A 23,446-nucleotide genomic window follows, 5' to 3' on the forward strand; every position below is an offset into this window, starting at 1 on the left:
CGCACCAATACCGCGCATGCGCAAAATATCATTATATCGGGCCGGGTTTAGGTGACGTCTGGAGCTGAGCGGCTGTAAGCGGCAGTGGCGTTGTAGCTTTGGTGGAGAGAGAAGGTGTGTATCGCTCTTCTCTCTGTTCACCGGTACTTTCTCATGTTTAACAGTGCTTGGTATACGTGTATATTGTGTTTGCTCAAATTTAACCCACAAATTAGCAAAAATGAGCACGAAACAGACGTCGTTAGAAACTCTGCCAGTGTTCTGGATTAAAGTCATGGCGGAATACCCTGAGATTGCCACCACAGCACTTAAATCCCTATTGCCATTTCTGACATGCTATCTGTGTGAAGCGGGGTTTTCTGCAGTGACAGCAACCAAAACAAAACAACGGAATAAACAACATTACACTGGACATAAGCAACACACTTCGGGTGTCATTGTCTCCTATTACCCCAGATGGAACATTGTCTCGTTGCAAAGAAACAAGCTCAGGGTTCTCATTGATTTAGAATTGTAGTGAGTTAAAAAGGCATGTTTAAATAGAATTAAATTAAAATTATTAATTTTAATTTAATTGTATACCCCCCACACCCCAGCGCCAGCGGGCCGCGGTAAAATTATCAAACATTGACCGGTCCGTGGCGAAAAAATTGTTGGGGACCACTGGAATGGATGAATCTGTTGGGAACAGAGAATAAAGAAGACAGAACTGTGTGTGTTTGTGTGTCAAGCTGACCAGATCCCAGTCCACAGAAGTCTTGATGGTTGTGTGTTGTAGCGGATAATAAGATCAAACCTGCCAAAACAGTAAGCCGTCCGGTGACCTCCCAGAAGGAGAAATCTCTGAACAGAATTGCGATTGTATGCCTCTCTGTGTATCTGTACAGGAGACAGCGTGCTTCAGCTACAGCATGTGATATCTACTGAGCATCATTCCTATCATTAGCATCTTCCCTCACCTCCCTCCATCACCATGGAGACCATACTCTTCTGTATTTACACCTCAGAGGATTATTATTGTTCATAGTATATGATTCATGAGATAGAGGTGCACATAAGCATGCTATAAACCTCAGCAGGAGTATAGTGTACTCACTACATTTCTACATTTCTCCCAGAATAAAACTTGCTGCATTATTCAGAAAGCGGTGCATCGTTCTGACTGACCTATTTCCTGCGTGAGACACACTCATCCTGGCATCTGTGCTGAAAAGACACAGAGAGTAAAATCATCTGCTGTCTGTGGTGTGCATATTGGGCTTTATTTGAATTTCTTCAAGGGCATGATAAAGCTGTGTGCTCTAATGCCTTGTGCACTGATCTGAGCTTTTATGTCTTAGCTTTTGTTAACACAATATAATATGATCCTTAAAGAAGCTGCTAAAATGTTCTATTATATTAGAAGAAGAAGAAGAAGAAGTGATCTTTTATCTGATCACATATGCTTTATAGCACAGTAAGATTCTTTCTTTGCATAATCCCAGCTTTTTAAAGGCTGGGGTCAGAGAGCGGGGTAAGAGATGATCAGTGCCCCTGGAGCATGGTGGATAAGGGCCTTGCTCAAGGGCCCAAGAGTGGCAGCTTGGCAGTACTGGGGTTTGAACCTTAACCTTTGATCAAAACCTCAGAGCTTTTTCCACTTCAGTTAGAGTAACAGCTCGTCCACAGGGGCAGGCAGGGTAGATCCCCACCGTTTATCTCAGCTATTCAGCAAAAATGAATCTTCATTAACTCCAAAATTATTCAATTCAATTCAAGTTTATTTGTATAGCGCTTTTTATAATAGACATTGTCTCAAAACAGCTTTACAGAACATAAACATAGAGCAGAACGTAAACATAAGGAATAATAAAAGAAATAACAAATAATAAAAGAAAAAGAATTAACAGAATAAAAAATTCAAGATTATTATTAGATATATATAGTTCACAATCTGTATGTATTTATTCCCCTATGAGTAAGTCTGAAGTGACTCAGGCAGCAGTGGCAAGGAAAAACTCCCTTAAATTGGTAAAGGAAGAAACTTTGAGAGGAACGGGACTCAAGGGGGAACCCATCCTCATATGGGTGACACTGGGGTTTGATTGTAATATACAGTCAAACAAATGTTGTATTTGTGTAAGGATCATGGACTTCAGATCTCCTTAGTATCACAGAGTCTAACTTGAGATGTCTCAGGATACTTAGATACAAAGGCTTCACAGAGGACGTTGGGAGCTGGTACAATGTCTGGATGCCTCGGGATGGGTACACAGAGAGAAGCAGTGGAGAGGGATTAACATATCTGCTGTTCATAAAAATGTGCAGGTCTGATGTACTGGTGCGTGATATTATAGGATGTATTATGTGTACGCCTGACTAAAGAGATGAGATTTTAATCTACATTTAAACTCAGAAAGTGTGTCTGAGCCCCGAACACTATCAGGAAGACTATTCCAAAGTTTGGGAGCTAAATAAGAAAATGCTCTACCACCTTTAGTAGACTTACAGTAGATATTCTGGGAACTACCAGAAGTCCTGAGTTTTGTGATCTCAGAGAGCGTGAAGGATTGTAACGTGTTAGAAGACTAGTTAGATACATGGGAGCTAAACCATTAAGAGCCTTGTACGTAAGTAGCAGCAGTTTGTAGAGATTATAGAGAGAGTGTAGAGATGATAAAATTGTTGTTATATGATCATACTTTCTTGTCCTAGTGAGAACTCTGGCAGCTGCATTTTGTACTAACTGTAACCTATTTATTAAAGATGCAGGACAACCACCTAGTAATGCATTACAATAGTCCAGTCTAGAGGTCATGAATGCATGAACTAGCTTCTCAGCATCAGAGACAGACAGGATGTTTCTCAGCTTGGCAATATTTCTAAGGTGGAAGAAGGCTGTTTTGGTAGTATGGGTGATATGATTTTTAAAAGACATGTTGCTGTCTAATATAACACCGAGATCTTTCACTGTCGAGCTACTAGTAACAGTACATCCCTCTAAATCAAGGGTGTCAAACTCAAATTCACAGTGGGCCAAAATATAAAGCTGAGATAAAGTCACGGGCTAAACTGAATATTTATTGAAAAATTAACTGCAACTGATATGTAATGTTCAATCTTTTTCATATGGAAACAAACTTTAGTTTTGCTTAAACACAGGATTTAGAACAACCAGAGCTTGATATTACAAACACATAAGAAATTAAATTTGAAATAAAAGACGCATCAGTGGTGTTCATGTCACAAACTTTGACCATACACTTTTTGACAAACTCATTAAAGGGCAGATTTTGTTGTTTCTGCTGCCACAATTAAGCTTTACAACCTTTACAGTAGCTTCACTTTTTATTTTTGCTTTCATGAACATAGTCTCCTATTGGCCATCTTTCGTTTGGCCATTTTTGTGACCATTAACTTGCCGGATGTAACTGTAACATGGTTGTTAACGATTACCAACAGAGAATGAGGGGCGCTTGCTGTTCGTGACTACGCGTCAATACAGTGGCAAGGCATTCTGGGATTTTTAGTATTAGTGGAGCATGCGGCTAGTCAGCTGTAATGCACATCTGATATGATCTCGTGGGCCAAAAATAATTACACCTCTTAATTAGTTTGACACCTCTGCTCTAAATGGAAGTTAAGTTGTGAGAGTTTCTGTGCACTGGTTTTTGGACCTGTAAGTAGTATTTCTGTCTTATCTGAGTTTAACAACAGAAAATTACAGTTCATCCAATCTTTTATCTCTCTAAAGCACTATTCGGACGGGACTAGTTTTACGTGGGGACGTGGAGTAATGCAATTTTACCTCAGGACGTCTGTAATATTAATTGGCCAATTCGCACGGGACAAGACATCTCAGTAAAACTAGCAGAATTGGGAGGGGTAACTCGCTTTATGCACCACAGTAACCTCCTAGTCGTCATGTGTGTATGACGTTGCTTCCTGTTTCAAGCGCCTCCATGCTTGCAAAACACACCCAAAAACTTTTAAACAGGAAATGACGGAATTTTACCGTACATATTTACAGCGGGTCTTTTCGGACGGGATTACTATTACCTGAGGTAATTTTTCCGGACCTTTTTACAGAAGGTAAAAGTCGCCGTAATCTTTACTGACATTGTCCGTAATGATTACCGAGATGGCACATTCGGACGGGACTAAAAATCACTGAGAAGCTCTGGTAATAATTACTTTACCCCCATGTCCCCACGTAAAACTAGTCCCGTCCGAATAGTGCTTAAGGCATTGAGTTATTTTGGACACTGTGGCTAGTTCATCTGGTTTTGATGAGGTATATAACTGTGTGTCATCAGCATAACAATGGAAACTAATCCCATGTCTTCTAATAATGTTCCCTAATGGAAGCATGTATATCGAGAAAAGCATAGGTCCTAGAACTGCTCCTTGAGGGACCCCATAATTAACTGGTAATAAACTGGAGGATTCACCATTTAATTCTACAAAATGGTATCGGTCTGACAGGTAGAAAGAAAGCCTGCTTAAAGCCTGTCCAGGAATACCTGTGTAATTTTGTGAGCGATCTAGAAGAATGTTGTCGTCTATAGTGTCGAATGCAGCACTAAGGTCAAGTAGAACTAATAAGGACATACAGTCTTGGTCCGAAGCTAAGAACAAGTCATTTGTAACTTTAACAAGTGCTGTTTCTGTGCTATGATGGGGCCTGAAACCTGACTGAAACTCTTCAAGGATGTTGCTCTCCTGTAAGAAGGAGCTCAGTTGGACAGACACAACCTTTTCAAGTATTTTAGACATAAACGGAAGGTGTGAGATAGATTCAAATGAACTATAAAATTACAGACCTAAGTTAGGTTTTTTGATGAGTGGCCTAATAACTGCCAACTTGAAAGACTTCGGGACGTAACCTAAAGATAACGAGGAGTTAATGATATTAAGAAGAGGCTCAACAGCTTTATGTAACACTTCTTTCAGTAGTTTAGTTGGGATGGGGTCTAGTGAACATGTTGTTGATTTAGCTGTAGTAATAAGCTTATCTAACTCTTCCTGTCCTGTACTTGTAAAGCTCTGTAAAGCCTTAGGTCATCTATTTTATTCCTGATACTTTCGATTTTATCAGTGAAGAATCTCATAAAATCCTCACTACTGAACTGTGATGGAATAGTGTGTTCAGATTTCTGTTTTTTTTTGTTAAACTAGCCACTGTGCTAAATAAAAACCTGGGATTGTTCTGGTTATTTTCTATGAGTTTGCTCAGGTGCTCAGCCCTAGCAGCTTTTAGAGCCTGTCTATAGCTGGACATACTGTCCTTATACGTCTATACGTCTATATTATAAGTCTATTACATTTACATAAGTCTACACAAGTCTATACACTCCACCAAAATGATAATGACTTATTTTAAGCCACCAAAGTAAGTCACTAAAATATTAAAAAATATTTAATACATCACTATTTGACAGAGAAACTGACTTTTGATTTATTTTTAGATGATGCAGAATCATGGGGCAGTGCACACCTACCCCACAGTGCACACCTACCCCATTATTGTGACTAGAGGGCAAAATCTCAGTGGTGGTTCAAGTGGTTAAGGCTCTGGGTTGTTGATAGGAAGGTTGGGGTCCAAGGTTGGTGCTGCCAAGGTACCTCTGTTGGGCCCCTGAGCAAGGGCCTTAACCCTCTCTGCTTCAGGGGCATCATCTCTGACCCCAACCTCAATGCTGTGATGTGTGAAGAATGAATTTCACTGTGCTGTATGTATAAAGGCTTCTAAATTATATCCATAATGATAACGTTTTTTAAAACTAAAACCTAAAGTGTAAAAGCCGACAGTGTGCTTGTGATGGACAGAACTGTTCTGCTGTATATATTGCAAAGATTGCAAGAGGGATTATGGAGTAAATTACGTCACATCAGGACATCAGAAATCCCTCTAAAATACTTAATTCCCACTCAGTGCTAAGAAAAAGAAATGTCTCCATTTTCAGATTCCCAAAATCTTTACATTGGTTTTAGCCCAGTTTCTGGTTTCAGTCCAGTTTCGGAAGCAGAAACCCTGGTTAATGATGTTAACAAGGTTGAAGGTGTCTCTTAAACTGATGATAATGATAATGAAACTAATGATAATGACTCTTATCACTAATTAGTCAAGGGGAAAAAATAGGTAGTAACCTATAGAATAAATAGGATGTGCTAGCCTTTCTGTTTTATTTTGTTTTATCTCTCCATCTTTATTAACTTTGTCCTGTGCCACCATCATCTATGGTCATGAGTCATTAGATTTACAGTGAATTACAGTAAACTGAGATTAATGACAGGATCTGGACTGATTTATGACAAAAAATTAGAAGCAGGACTTTCACCTTGTAAGTTGTGAACTATACAATTCAATAAAAATTTGTAGCATATTTAAAAATACATCATTATTCCATTTAATTTGAATAAGTAATTGGAGTTTGCAGACACTGTAACAGCTTACAGTGTTTTAGATGTCCAGTTAAACACAAATGATCACTGAACGTGTTAAATCAACACTTGTCCTGTACGTTAGTGTTCTCTCCACTCAAACAAACCCACTTTACCTCCACTGATAAGCTGTTAATTAGTTAATCGACTGAATCCTGTGTGTTGAGAGAAGTGAAAACAAGACAGAGTGTTATACAGGACCAGGGTTGTGTTGTGATGTATACAATAAATATTTGGTAAATAAAATCAGCTTTCCAAATTTCTGTCTCTGATTTTCAGATTTATGCCTTCACCTCAGGCTTTAGCATCTTGTTGCTAGAAGCCATTCTTAAAGGGCCTACACGCTCAGAAAACTGATATTTCATATTGACGGCTGAATAAGCTGGCTGAGACGTTGCCATGGCAACGCTGAGTAGGCAGGAGACTAGTGTTTTGGTGTGTGTGTGTGTGTGTGTGTGTGTGTGTGTGTGTGTGTGTGTGTGTGTGTGTGTGTGTGTGTACATGGAATTTTTGCTGTGCCTGAAGCAAATATCTGAAATGATGATTGCAGTGTCAGCGCCATTCCTATCACACTCGCTCACTTTAAAAAACGATTACAAAGGGACATAATTTTTTGTTCTTATAGCAACGTCAGCACATGCCATTACTCACAAAGACTTTGCTAACTCAGCTAGAGCTGCTTTTAATGGTATATAGCCAACTCCAGAATTATCGGCACATGCCATGAAAATTAATAACATGCAATAAGTGACGAATTGAACTGTTTTTTCCCCCTTTTACATGCACTTCATTTCTTCTTCTTCCACTTTATTATTTATTTATTTATTTATTAATTTTATTATTATTATTATTATTATTATTATTATTATTATTATTGACACCCCTAGAATCCTAGTCTGAATCTTCTGATTGAAGATAATAAGATTTTCCTGTAACTTACTAGGTTGTGTCTTGGACCTTCTCTTCTTTCATCCTTTATATTGTCTGCTTTGTGAACATAGACAAAATTTTTCAATGTGACTGTCACATACAGAAGACGACAGAAGCGGAGATTCGTCTTAGTAACAGTTCATTGAACTTGGGTAGTGAAAATGAGGTGAATGATGGAGAGATAGCGCAGGCGACGTTCCCACACACACCCGGGATCACTGTGGGTACGAGACCACACGGATAAGAGTCTTTTATAGTGGCGTTAATGATGGGTGCCAGGTGACTGTGATTAGTACTCAGGTGATGTAGATCTGGTTTGTTGAGTGAGGGGAGAACCTGGCGATTCCCCCATGAGGGTCCGCTCCTGAAGACTGCTGCAATTTCCGGCGCCGAGGTGGACGGCCTCTACTTCGGGGAGCGGGCTTGTTGGGGCGGGCATTGTGGAAGTCTCTAAGAAGTTCGGGATCCAAGACGTCGTCCCTGGGGACCCACGAACGTTCCTCTGGGCCGAATCCCTCCCAATCGACCAGATACTCTAGTCGACCACCTCGGCGCCTGGAGTCCAGGAGTTGCTGGATGGTGTATACGGTGGGATCGTCTTCGAGAGGGGGGGCTTCTTCGCCAGGTCCTGTGAGGGGAGGACAGACAGGTGAGTGATACGGTTTTAAAGATGATACATGGAACACTGTGTGAACTCCGGTAGTGCGAGGGGAGTTTTAGCTCAAAGGTCACTGGATTGACCTCCTTTACGACGATGAAGGGTCCTATAAATCGGGGGCTCAGTTTTTTGCAGGGTAGGCGGAGGCGGATATTCTTTGTGGACAGCCAGACCCTGTCCCCGACCTTGATGTTGGGTGTCGGGGCACGACGAACATCCGCTTGCTGTTGTTGGCACCTAACCGCCCCTGCAGGTGAGGATGGGCTGAGTTCCAAACCCTCTCGCTCTCCTGGAACCAGTGCTGGACTGACAGGATTTCGGAGGACTCTTCCGTCCAAGGGAACAAGGGAGGTTGGTAACCGAGCACGCACTGAAACGGGGTTAGACCGGTGGTCTGCTGATGTAGGGAGTTTTGTGCGTACTCGGCCCACGGAAGGAACTGGCTCCAAGAGTTCTGGTGATGGTGGCAGAAGGTTCGGAGAAAACGGTTGATCTCTTGGATCTTCCGTTCAGTTTGGCCATTGGACTGCGGATGATATCCAGAGGAAAGGCTGACAGTCACATCTAGGAGCTTAAAGAATGATTTCCAGACTCTGGACACAAACTGCGGACCTCGGTCAGACACGATGTCTTCGGGCAGGCCGAAATACCGGAATACGTGCTGGAACAACAGCTCTGCACTCTCCATGGCTGTGGGCAAACTCCTAAGAGGTATAAGTCTTATCATCTTTGAGAAACGATCGACTACCACGAAAATGCAGGTGTTACCTTGTGAAGTGGGGAGGTCCGTAGCAAAGTCCACTCTTAGGTGTGACCAGGGATGATGAGGAATGGGTAACGGGCGGAGTTTTACACGTCCTGAGCCATGCTGGGCCACCAGAAGCGAGGTGTCAGCAGCGAGAGGGTTTGCTGTATGCTGGGATGACCAGTGCCTAGGGAGTTATGTGCTTTAGTGATTAATGGCATACGCTGGGGCAAAGGTACCTGAGCCCGTCTGGGCAGCCCGGTGGTACAGGTGATGTGTTCTGGATCGTGTCTCCCTCACTCCACTCGATAGGACAGATGAAGGCTTTGGTTGGCAGGATGGTTTCAGGGGGCGTGTGGCCATTCTCGGGAGAAAACATCCTTGACAGAGCATCAGCTTGGCAATTCTTGTGTCCGGGACGATAAGCAATCACAAAATCAAAGCGGGTAAAGAAAAGGGCCCACCTGGCTTGTCTGGCGTTCATCCGTTTAGCTTCCCGGAGATACTGGAGGTTCTTATGGTCCGTCAGTACTGTGAAGGGATGTCGGGCACCTTCAAGCCAGTGTCTCCATTCCTCTAAGGCTAACTTGATGGCAAGGAGTTCTCGGTCAACGATGTCATAATTCTTTTCTGCTGGGTTGAACTTGTATGGAAAAAAAAGAAGCATGGATGACGAGTTGGGGGTGTCCCCTTTTGCTGCGACAGAACCGCTCCCACTCCAGTCGACGACGCATCCACCTCCACCAGGAACGGTCTTTCTGGGTCTGGATGGGTGAGAACTGATGCTGCACAGAAAGCTTGGTTTAAAGTATTAAAGGCTATGTCCATTTCTGATGTCCATTTGAGTAGTTTCGGCTTACCTCTGGGTGCCGACATAAGGGGAGCTACGATGCTGCTGAAATTTTGTATGAAACGACGGTAGAAGTTGGCGAACCCCAAGAATTTCTGAAGATCCTTGATTGTTGATGGGACCGGCCAGTTCTCAATGGCACTCACCTTCCCCTTGTTCATGCTGAGGGGAGAACCTGGTGATTCCGTGACATCTTTCAAAATACTGATTTTGTATTTGTTGCAAAAATTTCTACATTGTCTACATTAAACCTTGTGCATTGGTAAATTTTTAGCCATTAGGAGATCAAATAAAAATGGAGCAGAGCTCTGTCATTTATCCTGTTTGCACACCATGTGATTTCATCTTATGAATGTGTTATATGGCGTATCAGCTGTGTACTGCTGTTGTCTCTTAATGACTGACCCAGGATACTCTGATGGTTTTTAGAACACATTCATACTGTTTTTCGGTGTAGTAGAGCAAGTAGATCTTTTGGACTGGAGTATGTTAAAAATAATATAAGTTTGTTTAAAAAATATAGTATATTGACTAATTGACTTTTTGATTATATAATATTTAGATTTGTTTTATTTAAAAACTAATAAACAGTTGGTAGTGAGCTTATCCTTTTACATCCAGTTACATCCAACTCAACCATTCAGACTGAAGCAGCTCTCACAGAAACGTGTCTGTTGCACATTCTTTTTTCTTGGAGGTTGTTGTAACTGCAGGGGAAATTATTTCTGATATATTAGTCCTTGTTTAGAAAAGCAAGTAACAGCTGATTTTATTTATCATCATATCAGCATGCTCAGTATCCTTCTCAGCAGGATCACTTCTCTCAGCATAACGTTTCCTATAAATTACTTCTCAGCCGAACAGCACGGGGCTCTGCGCTAATCAAGACTTAACTAATTTAGCCTTCATTTTGCTTCATTTAGCCTTCTGTGTCTGCCATTACCCACCAGGCCCCTGAGAAAACAAACAGATTTTTAATTTGAGGTGGGGGGTAGAGGGGTGTTTGTGGGGGTAGAGGGTGTGGTTGTGTATTGTACTCATGAGTAATGATGGAAGAGTGGTAAAGTGTAAAGCGCTCATCATTTGTAATGATAAATCACAGGCATTGTAGAAATATATTGGGATGCCACAGGAAGCTGGAATGTAAATAAAAATCCGTCCAATAGTTGTGTTACTGTCTACATGCATGTCTCTTAGTGCTCTTCTTTATAGTTAAGCAGCTTATAATATGAAATGTACAAAAATTTCAGCATTAAACATGATATAGGTTTTTTTTTACTATGAATGTTTAGAACATCACACCCACATGTGGTTCTTCCCAAACTGATGCCAAAAAATGAAAAGCACGCAGTTGTATAGAATGTTTGTTTGTACACTGTAGCAGTACAGTTTCCCTTCAATGGAACTAAGAGACTCAAATGAAATCAGTCGAAACATGACTAGTCTTTTACTGAGGAGTTCTGTGTTTGGACACAAAAACTGTGACTACTGCAGATTTGTATTGGATTAAAGTCGTCGATCTTGCGGATAATCACTTAAATTGCAGTACCATGCCAGGGGCAATTAATTCATCACATGGGGATTAAGAGTCTGTCTAAATCCTAATCCCGGAAATTGCACTTTGTGAAAAGTCCTCTACAGATCTTTAAAGGCAGGGGACACCAACAGTCTTACACTATCTTTTTCTTTTCTTTTCTTTTACCACACCCAATGTGTTTGAAATCTTAGTCTTTATTTGGCATATTTATTTACTGGGAGGAGCAAGATTACCCTCTCAGAGGAGATGCCGAGGCCATATCTCTATATTTTTGTTGGGTTGACTAAGGGGAGATAAAGCCATTTCTTAACTACGGAAGGAGGACTGGCAAAGGCATTGATTACAAACCTAACTTTGTATCTTGGGTGATGAGATTTGTGGGAAATTTGCTGGTTCTCTGATCAACCTGATTGTTGGTTCCTGTCTGCAGAGTGCTCACCTGGCGCTGATCGACACTTTGATGATGGCGTATACGGTGGAGACTGTGAGTATGGACAAGGTGGTAGCGTGCATGCAGCAGTATTCTACCGACTGTGCTGACGGAGACACGCCTTATGACACAGAGGATGGCGTCATTAGCTGGATGAATAAGGTAGTAGGATTATGTATTATTTCTTTCTTCCCTTGTTTCTGAAACACAATACTCTAAAAGCCTGGCCCAATAGAAATATAATAAAAAACAAAAGGAAAATGTATATTTTGTTTCTTCTGTCTCTGGACACATGATGATGTATATTATATTCCTTCACAGTTTGAAAATATCAGTTTCCTAAAAGAAAAAAAAAGTGTGTTCTTATGGAAAGTCTCCGCGAAGCATATCTGCTAAATAGATTCAGCATCTGTGTGACTTATCTTAGGGGCAGCCAAGGCTTTGAATGTTTACATTCCCTCTGTGCTGGGAATCTCACACACACACACACACACACACACACACACACACACACACACACACACACACACACACACACACACACACACACACACACACACACACACACACACACACACACACACACACACACACACACACACACACACACACACACACACACACACACACACACACACACACACACACGTACACGTACAATGTAAACAATGTTTAGTACTGTTCCTTGTCCCAACATGTAATAACTATATGTTTACAGTTTCCCTTCACTGGAACTAAGAGACTCAAATGAAATCAGTTGAAACATTTTGACCATATAACCCAAAATTTATCATCTCTACACTAGCTACCTGTTAAGTTTAGAATTGATTACAAACTGCTGCTACTTACGTACAAGGCTCTTAATGGTTTAGCTCCCATGTATCTAACTAGTCTTCTAACACGTTACAATCCTTCACGCTCTCTAAGATCACAAAACTCAGGACTTCTGGTAGTTCCCAGAATATCTAAGTCTACTAAAGGTGGTAGAGCATTTTCTTATTTAGCTTCCAAACTTTGGAATAGTCTTCCTGATAGTGTTCGGGGCTCAGACACACTTTCCCAGTTTAAATGTAGATTAAAAACTCATCTTTTTAGTCAGGTGTACACATAATACATCCTATAATATCACGCACCAGTACATCAGACCTGCACATTTTTATGAACAGCAGATATGTTAATCCCTCTCCACTGCTTCCCGAGGCATCCAGACATTGTACCAGCTCCCAAAGTCCTCTGTGGGACGAAGCCTTTGGACGTCCACTGAGCCGAGGCCGACTCTAAGAATCCTGAGACATCTCAAGTTAGACTCTGTGATACTAAGGAGATCTGAAGTCCATGATCCTTACACCAATACAACATTTGTTTGACTGTATATTACAATCACACCCCCAGTGTCACCCATATGAGGATGAGGTCCCCCTTGAGTCCGGTTCCTCTCAAAGTTTCTTCCTTTACCAATTTAAGGGAGTTTTTCCTTGCCACTGCTGCCTGAGTCACCTCAGACTTGCTCATAGGGGAATAAATACATACACATTGTGAACTATATATATCTAATAATAATCTATAATTTTTGTTCTGTTCTTATTTCTTTTATTATTCTTTATTTCTTTTATTATTCCTTATGTTTACCTTCTGCTCTATGTTTATGTTCTGTAAAGCTGTTTTGAGACAATGTCTATTGTAAAAAGCGCTATACAAATAAACTTGAATTGAAAATTGAATTAAACTTAAAAGAATACCTCAAGCTTCATTCTGATATCTGTCCACATGATCTGTAGTGTGTGTGTGTGTGTGTGTGTGTGTGTGTGTGTGTGTGTGTGTGTGTGTGTGTGTGTGTGTGTGTGTGTGTGTGTGTGTTTCTCTGTACAGAACAAAGGACACCTTTAGATTGCTGGTCAAAGGGGAGATGTTAAATTTGGCCTATAAATGTTTAAAATAAAAGAATATTTTCAAAGAATGCAAATAAAAAATGATCATCAAGTCATCGTGTCATCTGGGTTCTGCTCAAAATGCACAACAAGAAAATGACATCAAGTGCTCACAACCGTCTGATACGTCAGGAAGCATCACCATCATAAGATTTTCACCTTGGAGTCTAAGAGATGTTGGTTTTGAATTCGAATGAAATATTGATGCATTTCAAAGATCTAAAGGCCAAATTTAACAGCATCCTTTTGACTTATTATAATCTAAATGAGATTGTAGTAAGCAGGATTTCTGTTCGGCTTAGAGACACTTGTAGTAATCACAGCTTACAGATCAGGGGTCTCATTTATAAAACTGTGCGTAGGATCCCTACTAAAAGTTTATGTACGCCCAAAAGGCAAAAATGGCGTATGCCAAAAAAATTCCGATTTATAAAACCGTGTGTATGCACACCTGTAAGCAATGTTCCCGCAGATGTGCATACGTGAACCAGCCTCATATCCCGCCCTGTACACGGCCATTTTTACACGCTCTCGTGGGCACGAGAGTGGACCTCGTTATAATGAGTTTCCTCTGCGCTCTGTGTGTTTAAAAATGGTGTGATTAGCCAGCGTCTCAGGGGTAGCCACTGTCACCTGCAGGTTATAATCATATTAAAAGCAACATTGTTATAATTATTTTAAAAACAAAATTTTTACAGTTTCTACTTTTTAATATTGTTAAACATGAGCAAATTCATTTTCAGATGGTGCCCTTATAGCAACATGAGTGCAGTCAATTGCGCCGATCACATTAGGGAAACCAGACATTGCTGCAAATTGCATTTGAATTTCGGCATATTAAGTATACCATTCAAAACGACGGATATTATGGCACTCAGGGACGGCTGTGATATACCAGACATATAGGGTGAGATGATAGATTCCAATAGAAATATTTCATATACAGAAAGGTCTTAGACACAAAGTTGAGGATTACGTATATTTTTTTTTATATAAATAATTTACCTGTCTGCCAATTCCCGCTGGAAACAGCCAGTTACCAAGAACCCCAGAGTGGTGAGGACTTGTATTTGGACTGGGATGGCATGGTTCCAGCGTGTTGCCCTCTCTAATACTGGACCCAATTCAGCACATAGGTCCAAGAGTAGCTACAGCTCTAGGGAATCTAAATCGGCTTATTAGCCAGTCATCATCATGGTCCCTGAAAACTCGTTCTCTCCTTATACTCCCATTGGCGTAATGCTCCAACAGTGCCAGCAGTGCCATCATGAAGCATTACATACCCTGGTCACCGGAGGATTTATATGTTTCTAGCAATTAGACTGATTGTTAACACCTTGACAAAATCACAGAATTAATTTGTGGGTGAAAATTTAAGATGAAAATGTTATAGTGAACACATGCTTCTTCATGACGGTTTTGTAATGAACACCGTAATAGTTAGGACCGATGATGAGTAGCGATTGTGCTACATGACTGTATTTGCAGACTTTGACATTTTATGATATATGTACATTAAGGAAAATATTTTGTTTTTACTGTGTTCTGCAGTTCTCTAATAAAAGGGTATTTCGTGCTGTTCTGTATCACGTGTAGTCGCGCCATCTCCTCCTGTGCTCCCGTTGTGGACAATGTGACTGTAAGGCAGCGCTGATTATTATTATTATTTTATTTTGAATACATTTTGAATTACGTGTGGATTTTACTAGATGTACATAGCCCAAAACAATCGGCACAAATAACACTGTGAGATTTACTCTTCATGATAATGTGGATATAACGTATGAAATGGAGTGAAAATTAAATGTCATTAATTCTTATAATCTGCGATGGGTTGGCACTCCATCCAGGGTGTATCCTACCTTGATGCCCAATGATGCCCAATGACAACCTTTGCGTGGGAACTGGTGTACGCACGTTTCCAGCCCCGTTTTGTGCGTACGCGCGCTTTATAAATGAGACCCCTGAACTTTAAACGTTTAGTTCTTACATGTAAAGACAAACAACAGTCCTAAACATTGTATAAATTGTAAATCTACATCTATTATGCATCAGTTTAGTTATGATATTGTATTGTGTTCTAATTTCCAAAAGGTAAACGAGTACTTGAAAGAGATCATCATTCAGGAGCAAAGCAGGAGAGAGGCACAGAGGGCAGAACCCCTCGAGATCCCTAAGGTAAGTTTACCACCATCTTGTTCTATCTGATTTAGTAGATATCATCATTTTGATGGCATTCCTGTGTAATGGATGCTCTTTTGTTTGTTGAGAAAGACAAGCTGGAGTTTCATATCAGTCTTAGAAACAGATAAGTGTGTGGTTTATTCATGTAGGAATATCCATCTGAGGAATGAGATAACGGAAAGAAAACTGATTTAAACCTAAACGCTGACACTTGTGGTCTGGGTACCGAAAGTGTACTGTGAACATACAGAACAGATAAGACTCTGAAAGAATGTGAGATCCATGTGCTTTAATACAAAATACAAATGTCCAAGGTAGGCAGTAGTCAAAACACAAGAAGTCACAGCGCAAACAGGCCAGAGGATATAATCCAAAGAAGAATATCAGGAGATCAGGAGAATACTTACACATTGCTCAAACTCTCCTGGTTACACAACTCTATATACTCTTCACTATATACAGTAATACATACATACATATATATATATATATATATATATTAGTTCAGAGCTAGTGCTGGTGCTGGTTCAAAGTGGTTCGAACCTTCTAAGAACCGGTTTGCTTTTCCACTGGCTAGAGAGCTGTCACAGAGCCGAGTGTGACGTCACTGTATACGTGTCACGTGTCCCAGCAACTTTAGCGCAGCAGCGGCAAACACAAACACATCAACAATGGGGGATGTTGCTTTACTGTTAATGCTCATGGCTTTGTAAACCTACATTAACATCCAAACGTGGCGAATCCAACGTGTAGGTGCAGCTCTGTGTAATCTGTATAAACGAAGTTTTTTATTGAGAAAGTACATAACGTTATTTTATCATTAACACAGAAAAAAGTTAGCCTTAGCATGTAGCTACCTACTATCATGTGTGCTGATAATGTGTCATATCGCGGTAACGTAAAAGTGTATTAAACATTACTATACTTAAGGTACATTATCAAATGCACTAACAGTAGCCCCGCCCACAGCCCCTGCCACAAACGGTTCTTAAGTCTAGACCAGCGACGTTTTGGTGCTACTTAAGAACCACTTTTCCTGGTTCGGAGCCGGTGCTTTGGCGGTCGAAACAGAAAGAACTGGTTCTAAATTAGGCTCTGAACCAGCACTCAAACTGCCTCGGTGGAAAAGGGGCATCAGACACTCTGTGGTGTCACCAAGATGATGATGATGATGATGATGATGATGATGATGATGATGATGGATTCATTTGGAGTCTGGTTCCTCTCAAGGTTTCTTTCTCATGTCATCTCAGAGAGTTTTTCCTCCTTTTGTCAAACTTTGTCAAAATTTTTATTAGTTTTTTTATATTCCTGTAAAGCTGCTTTTGTGACAACGGCCATAATTAAAAGCACTATACAAATAAAATTGAATTGAATTCATAACAGTTTATATTTTTGAAATCCGTTGCTTTCCCCAGAGATATTTTACTCTGTATGAACTGGTGTTAAGGAAACCTGTCACACTGCCCTTCCTGATGCCATATGCCATGCTGCTGTATAAGGGCTTTTTGCTGAGTCTATTGAAGCTGCTGTGTGGAATCTCTCAGCTTGATGTTATTATCTGGACATGTGCTGACGTATGTTCTGTACAGTTAATATTCTGCGTTTTTAGGGTTCTGCTCATTCCCATACCGCAATCTCTGTAAAACTCAGACGCTGTCGGTTCAGTGGTGATGGACACTCAGAGTGCATCCACACTTAAAAACACTGTTTATTAACTCTGTTGTCTTCAATCAAGGAAAAAAATATTTGTATTCAGGGAAATTTCTGGGAAAAAAAATCTTTCCCATTAACCCTGTCAGTATTCCCGGACCCTCATAAACCCTCTGAGCTGCATTTCTTCCCCAACACTAGAGTAACCCCAGTGATTCCTGTCACCTTCTGCAGCTCAATCCAGCAGTAATGAACATTGCCCTGTTTTTCGGGTGACAACCTCAGTGTTTTACTTAAAGTAATGAGCTATTGACTAAACAGGAAATCATGTCAGACTATCTTTTTTTTTTCGTCCTGTAATGAGATGAGATTTTCCTTCCTGACTTCTCTCTCTCCTCTCTTTCATTTGCTTACTGAAGTCTCCAACCAAATGGTATATGAAGCTGGTTCCTGTAAGTTTCAAAGAACATAGTTGTGCTTGTTTATCCCGACCATCATGCTTTCATCTGCTCGTTCACCATCTCGTTTGAGTCAAACCACGTCAACACTGTAGTGCAATCCTGTCTGTCTGTATGTCAACAAAAAATATAATTTCATTTACTTCTGGTTTGTGCAGTGTCTTCATTCATACAGCATCATTCAAACACAGAAATGTTCAAGAGACAGAAACTTATCTGCTGCATCATTACAAAATGACAAGTTCATATATCTTGTGTGTGTCGGGACGCAGGCTCGCTATAGAAAGGAACAGACATTACCTAAAACAGTACCGTGGATCCCCCCAGTGGACAACCTGCTGAAGGACAGCACAGATGGCTGTGCCCTCGCGGCTCTGCTGCACTTCTACTGCCCCGATCTCATCAAACTAGATGGTAGGAACTCCTGCTGCTGTGTGTGCGTGTGTGTGCACGTGAGTGTGGTTGCACATGTCCATGTAGGAGAAGATTAAATCATTGTGACTTGTGCCTGAAGTCTCGATTTGACTGTTTAGAAATAATGATTTGTTATAAATGAAAAAGAAATGAGAGATGAGCTGAGGCAGAAAATAAGAGATCACAAGTAGATTTCACCTGTAAAGTAACCTAATCAAATAAATTACTTTTCGTGTTAATCATCCTTGTCACACATATTGGTAATTACATCAGACTAGAGATCTTATCAGCCCAGGCATAAAGTGCTAATCAGTTATATTAGTGACAAAGGAAATGATTGTATTTATTACTTATCATGTGATGTGCTGACTCCTGATTGGTGGAGTCCCTTGTACTCCTGACTTGTGCCATGTTTGGTCAGGTTAGATAGGATTTCAGGAGCTCATTTCGTATGAAACTTGTTTCTTTGACAGACGTGTGCCTGAAAGAAAGCATGTCGTTAGCGGACAGCTTGTACAACCTTCAGCTGGTTCAGGACTTCTGCTGCGAGCACTTGAACCACTGCTGCCACTTCAGTCTGGAGGACATGGTCTACGCCTCTTCTTCCATCAAAGTAAGTCAGTATAGTGTCAGTACATTGTTTGCTTTATTAAGGCACATAGTGAGCATTAGTGATGCATTAGTGTGACTTCTGCAGTGAGAAAGATTTAATACTTATACAAAATATTAACAAAATTATGTTTATTATCTTTATAAGTTTTTTAACCACAGCACTGTACATGCTTTGACAATAGAGCAGTATACGTTTTTCTAGACTTATTAAGAAAAATAATGATTGTGCACTGATTAACGTGTGTCCTGTTAATTAGTGTTTTGTTCCGCTGGGACAGAGATGTGTCAGAGTATAGAAATGTGTTTTGGTATTAAAACAAATACAAAAAGACTCAGTGGTCATAGTGTTGCGGACAGTACAACCCTACACTATCTAAAGGTTATTACAATTGAAAACAAATGAATATTGAACATAAACCTAATTTCACCACAGTGCTACACATGCTCAGACCTTTCAACTAATCACTGTTAAGCTGTGAGCCACCATCCATAAATAGAATTTAGGGTTCACTAGGATGAAAATGAAAAACCTGGATTAATAGCAGACTGAAATATTTCTAACACTAGGTTTGGGATCACGTGACCATAACATCCATACATGTTTGTCGAACATCATGTTCTTCAATCTTCTGGGAAGGTTTTCCACCAGATGTTGGATTGTGACTGTGTGGATTTGTGTTCATTCATCTACAAGATCATTAGTGAGATCAGACACTGATGTAAGTGTGAGGAGGTCTGGGGTTCAGTCAGTGTTCAGTGGTGTTGAGTCAGGGTCAGGGCTCTGTGCAGGACACTTGAGTTCTTCTACTCCAACATTAACACACCGTGTCTTCATGGAGCTCTGTGCTTTGTGCACAGGGACATTGTCATGATGGAACAGGGTTTGTGTCTGTTAGTCCCAGTGAAGAGAAACTGTAATGATTGCATACAGAGATATGTTATATAACTGTCTGCTTCAAACATTGTGGTAATAGTTTGGGGAAGAACCAAATAAATGTATGATAATCAGGTGTCCACAAACTTATGGTCATATAGTGTATTTTGTCATTTTTGGGATCACACAAAATATCCCCTCCCACACATATCGTGTGCTATTCTTGTAATGGAAACATGGTATCAGCGTTTATTCTTGCTCCGTATAAAACATTGCTAGACTGACTGAATCAGAACTAACTACAACGATAGGGGTATATGATGTCAAGGTCATGGTTTTGGAGTACTGCACAGCTTGATATTACAAGCAGAAGAACAGTGAGTAGACGCAGGCGGTTGGTTTGCTCACATTTGCCAAAGTGGTGAGTCACACATTACAAAACTCTCAGTGGCGAGAGGCTCCCCATAGTAACGTATTCTCTGACTCTGTAAAGACATGCGCAAACATAAATCCCAGCTTATATGTAGAGGAAAAATACAATCATCCTTGTAGTTAATGGTTAAAACAAATGTTTAGTACACTATTTTACGCCAAGAAAAAGTGGTAGAGAAACTAAGCAAATATTCCAGATGGTCAGTCATGGCTGAATATTTAGTTAGCTCATTTAACTGCATTAGCATTGCTTAGTTGTTCAATAATATCAGCAATCTGCATTATTTTCAACAAACTATATTATTTATCACCTCTAGGGAAATGAATCAAAATATTAAATATTTCTCTGTATTATTCACTATTTTAAAATATCCTGGGAAAATCTCCTCTGTAGAACACCAGTAGATACTCCACCAATAGACCACTGATGTGTGGCTTCATTCCCACTTATCCTCACACTGCACACTCCTTCAAGTCACCTCACTCTTAAATTAGAAAGAGCAGAGGTATAGCACAGATATACTGTAGAGCTATAAAGACTGCTCTTTGCAAACCTACACCTCCTCATTGAATAATTTCCTTTTCGTTCTTTGACAGAATAACTACCTTGTGTTCATGGCTGAGCTCTTCTGGTGGTTTGAAGTGGTTAAGCCATCTTTTGTGCAGCCTCAGGTTTTGGCCGATGATGGTAAAGAATATAACAAGAAGTTTTAATATTGTGCTGTTTTAAGACTACACTTTGCTTTAAAACTACACAAACTGACCTTCATTTCTATGGCCTTTAACACCAGCTCCACCACTGAAGAATGTGCCATCTGTGTCCATTTCTAAAGTCACAAAGAGAAGCTTCGTCGAAAGACCTTCCAATCCAAACAGACAAAGGTACAGTAACTTTCACAGCTTAATGGTTTTTCAAGATTTTTTTTGCTGTCATGTGATACTGTGCCTTACTGATGTGTGCTTCTAACATTTAGTCTCCCGCTTCGACAACAGCCTTTAACATCAAACTCAGGTAAGCTGGTTTTAAAAAGCCTTTTTTTCTTTTCTGTTAATTTTTCTTTTCTTTTCTGTGACCTGCTTAACAGTATGTATTACTCATATATTAACCCTTGTTTGCATGCTTGTCCAGGTGAAATTAGACGATCAACCTCCATGTCATTTGTCGACAGCTTTTTGGGGACTTGGCCCAAGGAGAGGAGGTGTGAATACTTTGGGCACCAATTTCAATGTTTTCAATGTTCATTAGAAATATTATAGACATGTGCTATGTACACTTTACAAATCCTTTGTCCTTTGTGTAGGTCAGGGTCTCAGGGAGTGTCCTTTGACATCCCATTTGATAAGGACACCAACCCCCAAACTACTACACAACCCAGACGTGGTATGACGAGGTCTGTGAGCACTGAGGGATTCGGGCTCAAAGTCGCCAAGGGAATGAAGAGAAATCTGTCCTTTCAACCAATCAGTGGTCAAAACATTGAGGAAGAGGGCTGTCCAGATAACCTTGTGGAAATTCAACACAGTGATCTGAATGGCACAGCAAAAACTAGCATTGAGGAAGCCCTGGAAATAATTAATAATTCAGAAAAGCAACAGGGCTTGAGGGCTGAGGCAGAGAATGAAGGTTTCTTCCTTCACATGCAGACCAAAGAAGAGCTGACCCCCAAAACGCAAGCTGAAGAAGGAGACTCTGTGTCAGAGGCCATGTGCATTTCAAGTGCTTCAACTACAGAGGTGGACACTGGGATCCACGTAAAGACAGAAGACATACAAGAGACCCTGGATGATGACTCATCGCTGAGAGACTGCACAACGAGTATGGAGTTAGATGCAGACCAGTGCTTTGAGGCTAGAGCAAGTCACAGCCAGGATTCCATTGGTTCATATCCCAGTAGTGTTGGCACCAAGTCTCCCATACCTGATACCCCCATGGGGATTAAGATGACCAGCTTTGCCGAACAAAAGTTTAAAAAACTCAATCCAAATACAGAGTCCAAAGGTGGCATCTCTCAGGGGACCACACCAGACAGTTCAGACCTCAACCTTTCACACTCAGTTTCATGGGCCCCCTCACCAGAGACAAGCCCTGCCCACCAGCCACAGAGGGATCCAGCACAGGCCATGGCTGCAGAAATGGTGCAGCTTCGCATGCGGCTGGAAGAGAAGCGTCGAGCCATAGAAGCTCAGAAGAAAAAGGTAGAAGCTGCCTTCACACGTCACAGACAAAAGATGGGGCACAATGCCTTTCTCACAGTGGTCAAAAAGAAGAATGACGGTGCCTCACAAATACAGGAATACACCACATGCCCAGACAGTACCAAGACACTAAATGATGCTGTAAAATCTCCAGAAAAGTCTCCTGTCAAGTCCCTTGGGGAGGAGAGCACGTCTGAGGCAGACCTAGTAGAGTACACGCGTTCTATCAACAAGTTGAACAATTCTCTAAGCTTTTTGCAGGCAGAGATGCAGCGGCTAGCCCAGCAGCAGGAGATCATAATGCAAATGCGGGAACAGCAGTCCTGGGTTGTGTGTCCAGCACAGCCTTCGCCCCAAAAACAGGTACAGGAGCTTCGAGGAAGCGGGACTCGATCCTCAGGTTCCCCTTCACCGGCTGACTCCCCGCTTGTCACCCATCGATCCCCAGTCAATATCAAGAGGAAGTCAGCTTCCTTCCATTCGAAAACCCCACGAACACCCAGGCCTACTGAGCTGAAGATCACACCCTTCAACCGAGTTCTCACTGTACCCCAGTCTGTGGACAGCATACCCCGTCTGCGCAGATTTTCACCCTCTCAGTCTGTATCCAGCTCCTTTGCATACATGGGAAATGACACAAAACCAAGCAAAAATAATATGCAAGCTGAACCCTTGTGTACAGAAGGTACTGCTTCTGATCTCACTTTATTTACCAATGATACACAACAACCTAATGTTGAAACAGACAGCGCAAAGTCAATAAACAAGTACTCAGAGTACAGTGTGGAGGAAAATGGAGAGATGGAGGCTAACGGAAAAGAATCAAAAGGAGAAATTAAGCCCACAGTGGAAGCCAGTGTTTCTGAGGTGTTGTCCCAAGCTGTAAAAGAAACATTCACAGTAACAGCTACTGAGAAGCCAACAGATTCATTTACTCAAATCAACAAAAACTTGATCGAAGTGCCACTATCAATCCTAAAGCCTCTAGATGGACAGGAGTTGGAAGAAGGTGGAGAGCAATTGACAACAGGAGAGAACCTGGATGATGACCAGAAGATGTGCTGTGGATTCTTCTTTAAGGTAACAATATCTCAAATATTCCTGTTTTGTGTATATGAAACA

At 41.0% G+C, this 23,446-nt stretch overlaps 1 protein-coding gene across 12 annotated transcripts in view; it reads left to right on the forward strand.

Annotated features, from left to right (window-relative positions):
• The window catches only part of camsap2a (calmodulin regulated spectrin-associated protein family, member 2a), a 44,745-nt gene that overhangs the window by 14,542 nt on the left and 6,757 nt on the right, over window positions 1-23,446 (forward strand). For 8 of the 12 annotated variants that reach the window (XM_047810056.1, XM_027176145.2, XM_047810059.1 and 5 more), the window contains exons 3-12: window positions 11,574-11,735; window positions 15,596-15,679; window positions 17,758-17,790; window positions 18,069-18,210; window positions 18,684-18,823; window positions 20,726-20,816; window positions 20,920-21,010; window positions 21,103-21,140; window positions 21,258-21,327; window positions 21,430-23,404. In XM_047810056.1, coding sequence (XP_047666012.1) covers window positions 11,574-11,735; window positions 15,596-15,679; window positions 17,758-17,790; window positions 18,069-18,210; window positions 18,684-18,823; window positions 20,726-20,816; window positions 20,920-21,010; window positions 21,103-21,140; window positions 21,258-21,327; window positions 21,430-23,404 — 2,826 coding nt within the window. The remainder of the gene's footprint in view (window positions 1-11,573; window positions 11,736-15,595; window positions 15,680-17,757; window positions 17,791-18,068; window positions 18,211-18,683; window positions 18,824-20,725; window positions 20,817-20,919; window positions 21,011-21,102; window positions 21,141-21,257; window positions 21,328-21,429; window positions 23,405-23,446) is intronic. The other 4 variants (XM_047810058.1, XM_047810066.1, XM_047810065.1 and 1 more) reach the window with 1 other exon arrangement.

This window comes from Tachysurus fulvidraco, chromosome 2 (assembly GCF_022655615.1).
Source record: "Tachysurus fulvidraco isolate hzauxx_2018 chromosome 2, HZAU_PFXX_2.0, whole genome shotgun sequence".
Lineage (NCBI taxonomy): Eukaryota > Metazoa > Chordata > Actinopteri > Siluriformes > Bagridae > Tachysurus > Tachysurus fulvidraco.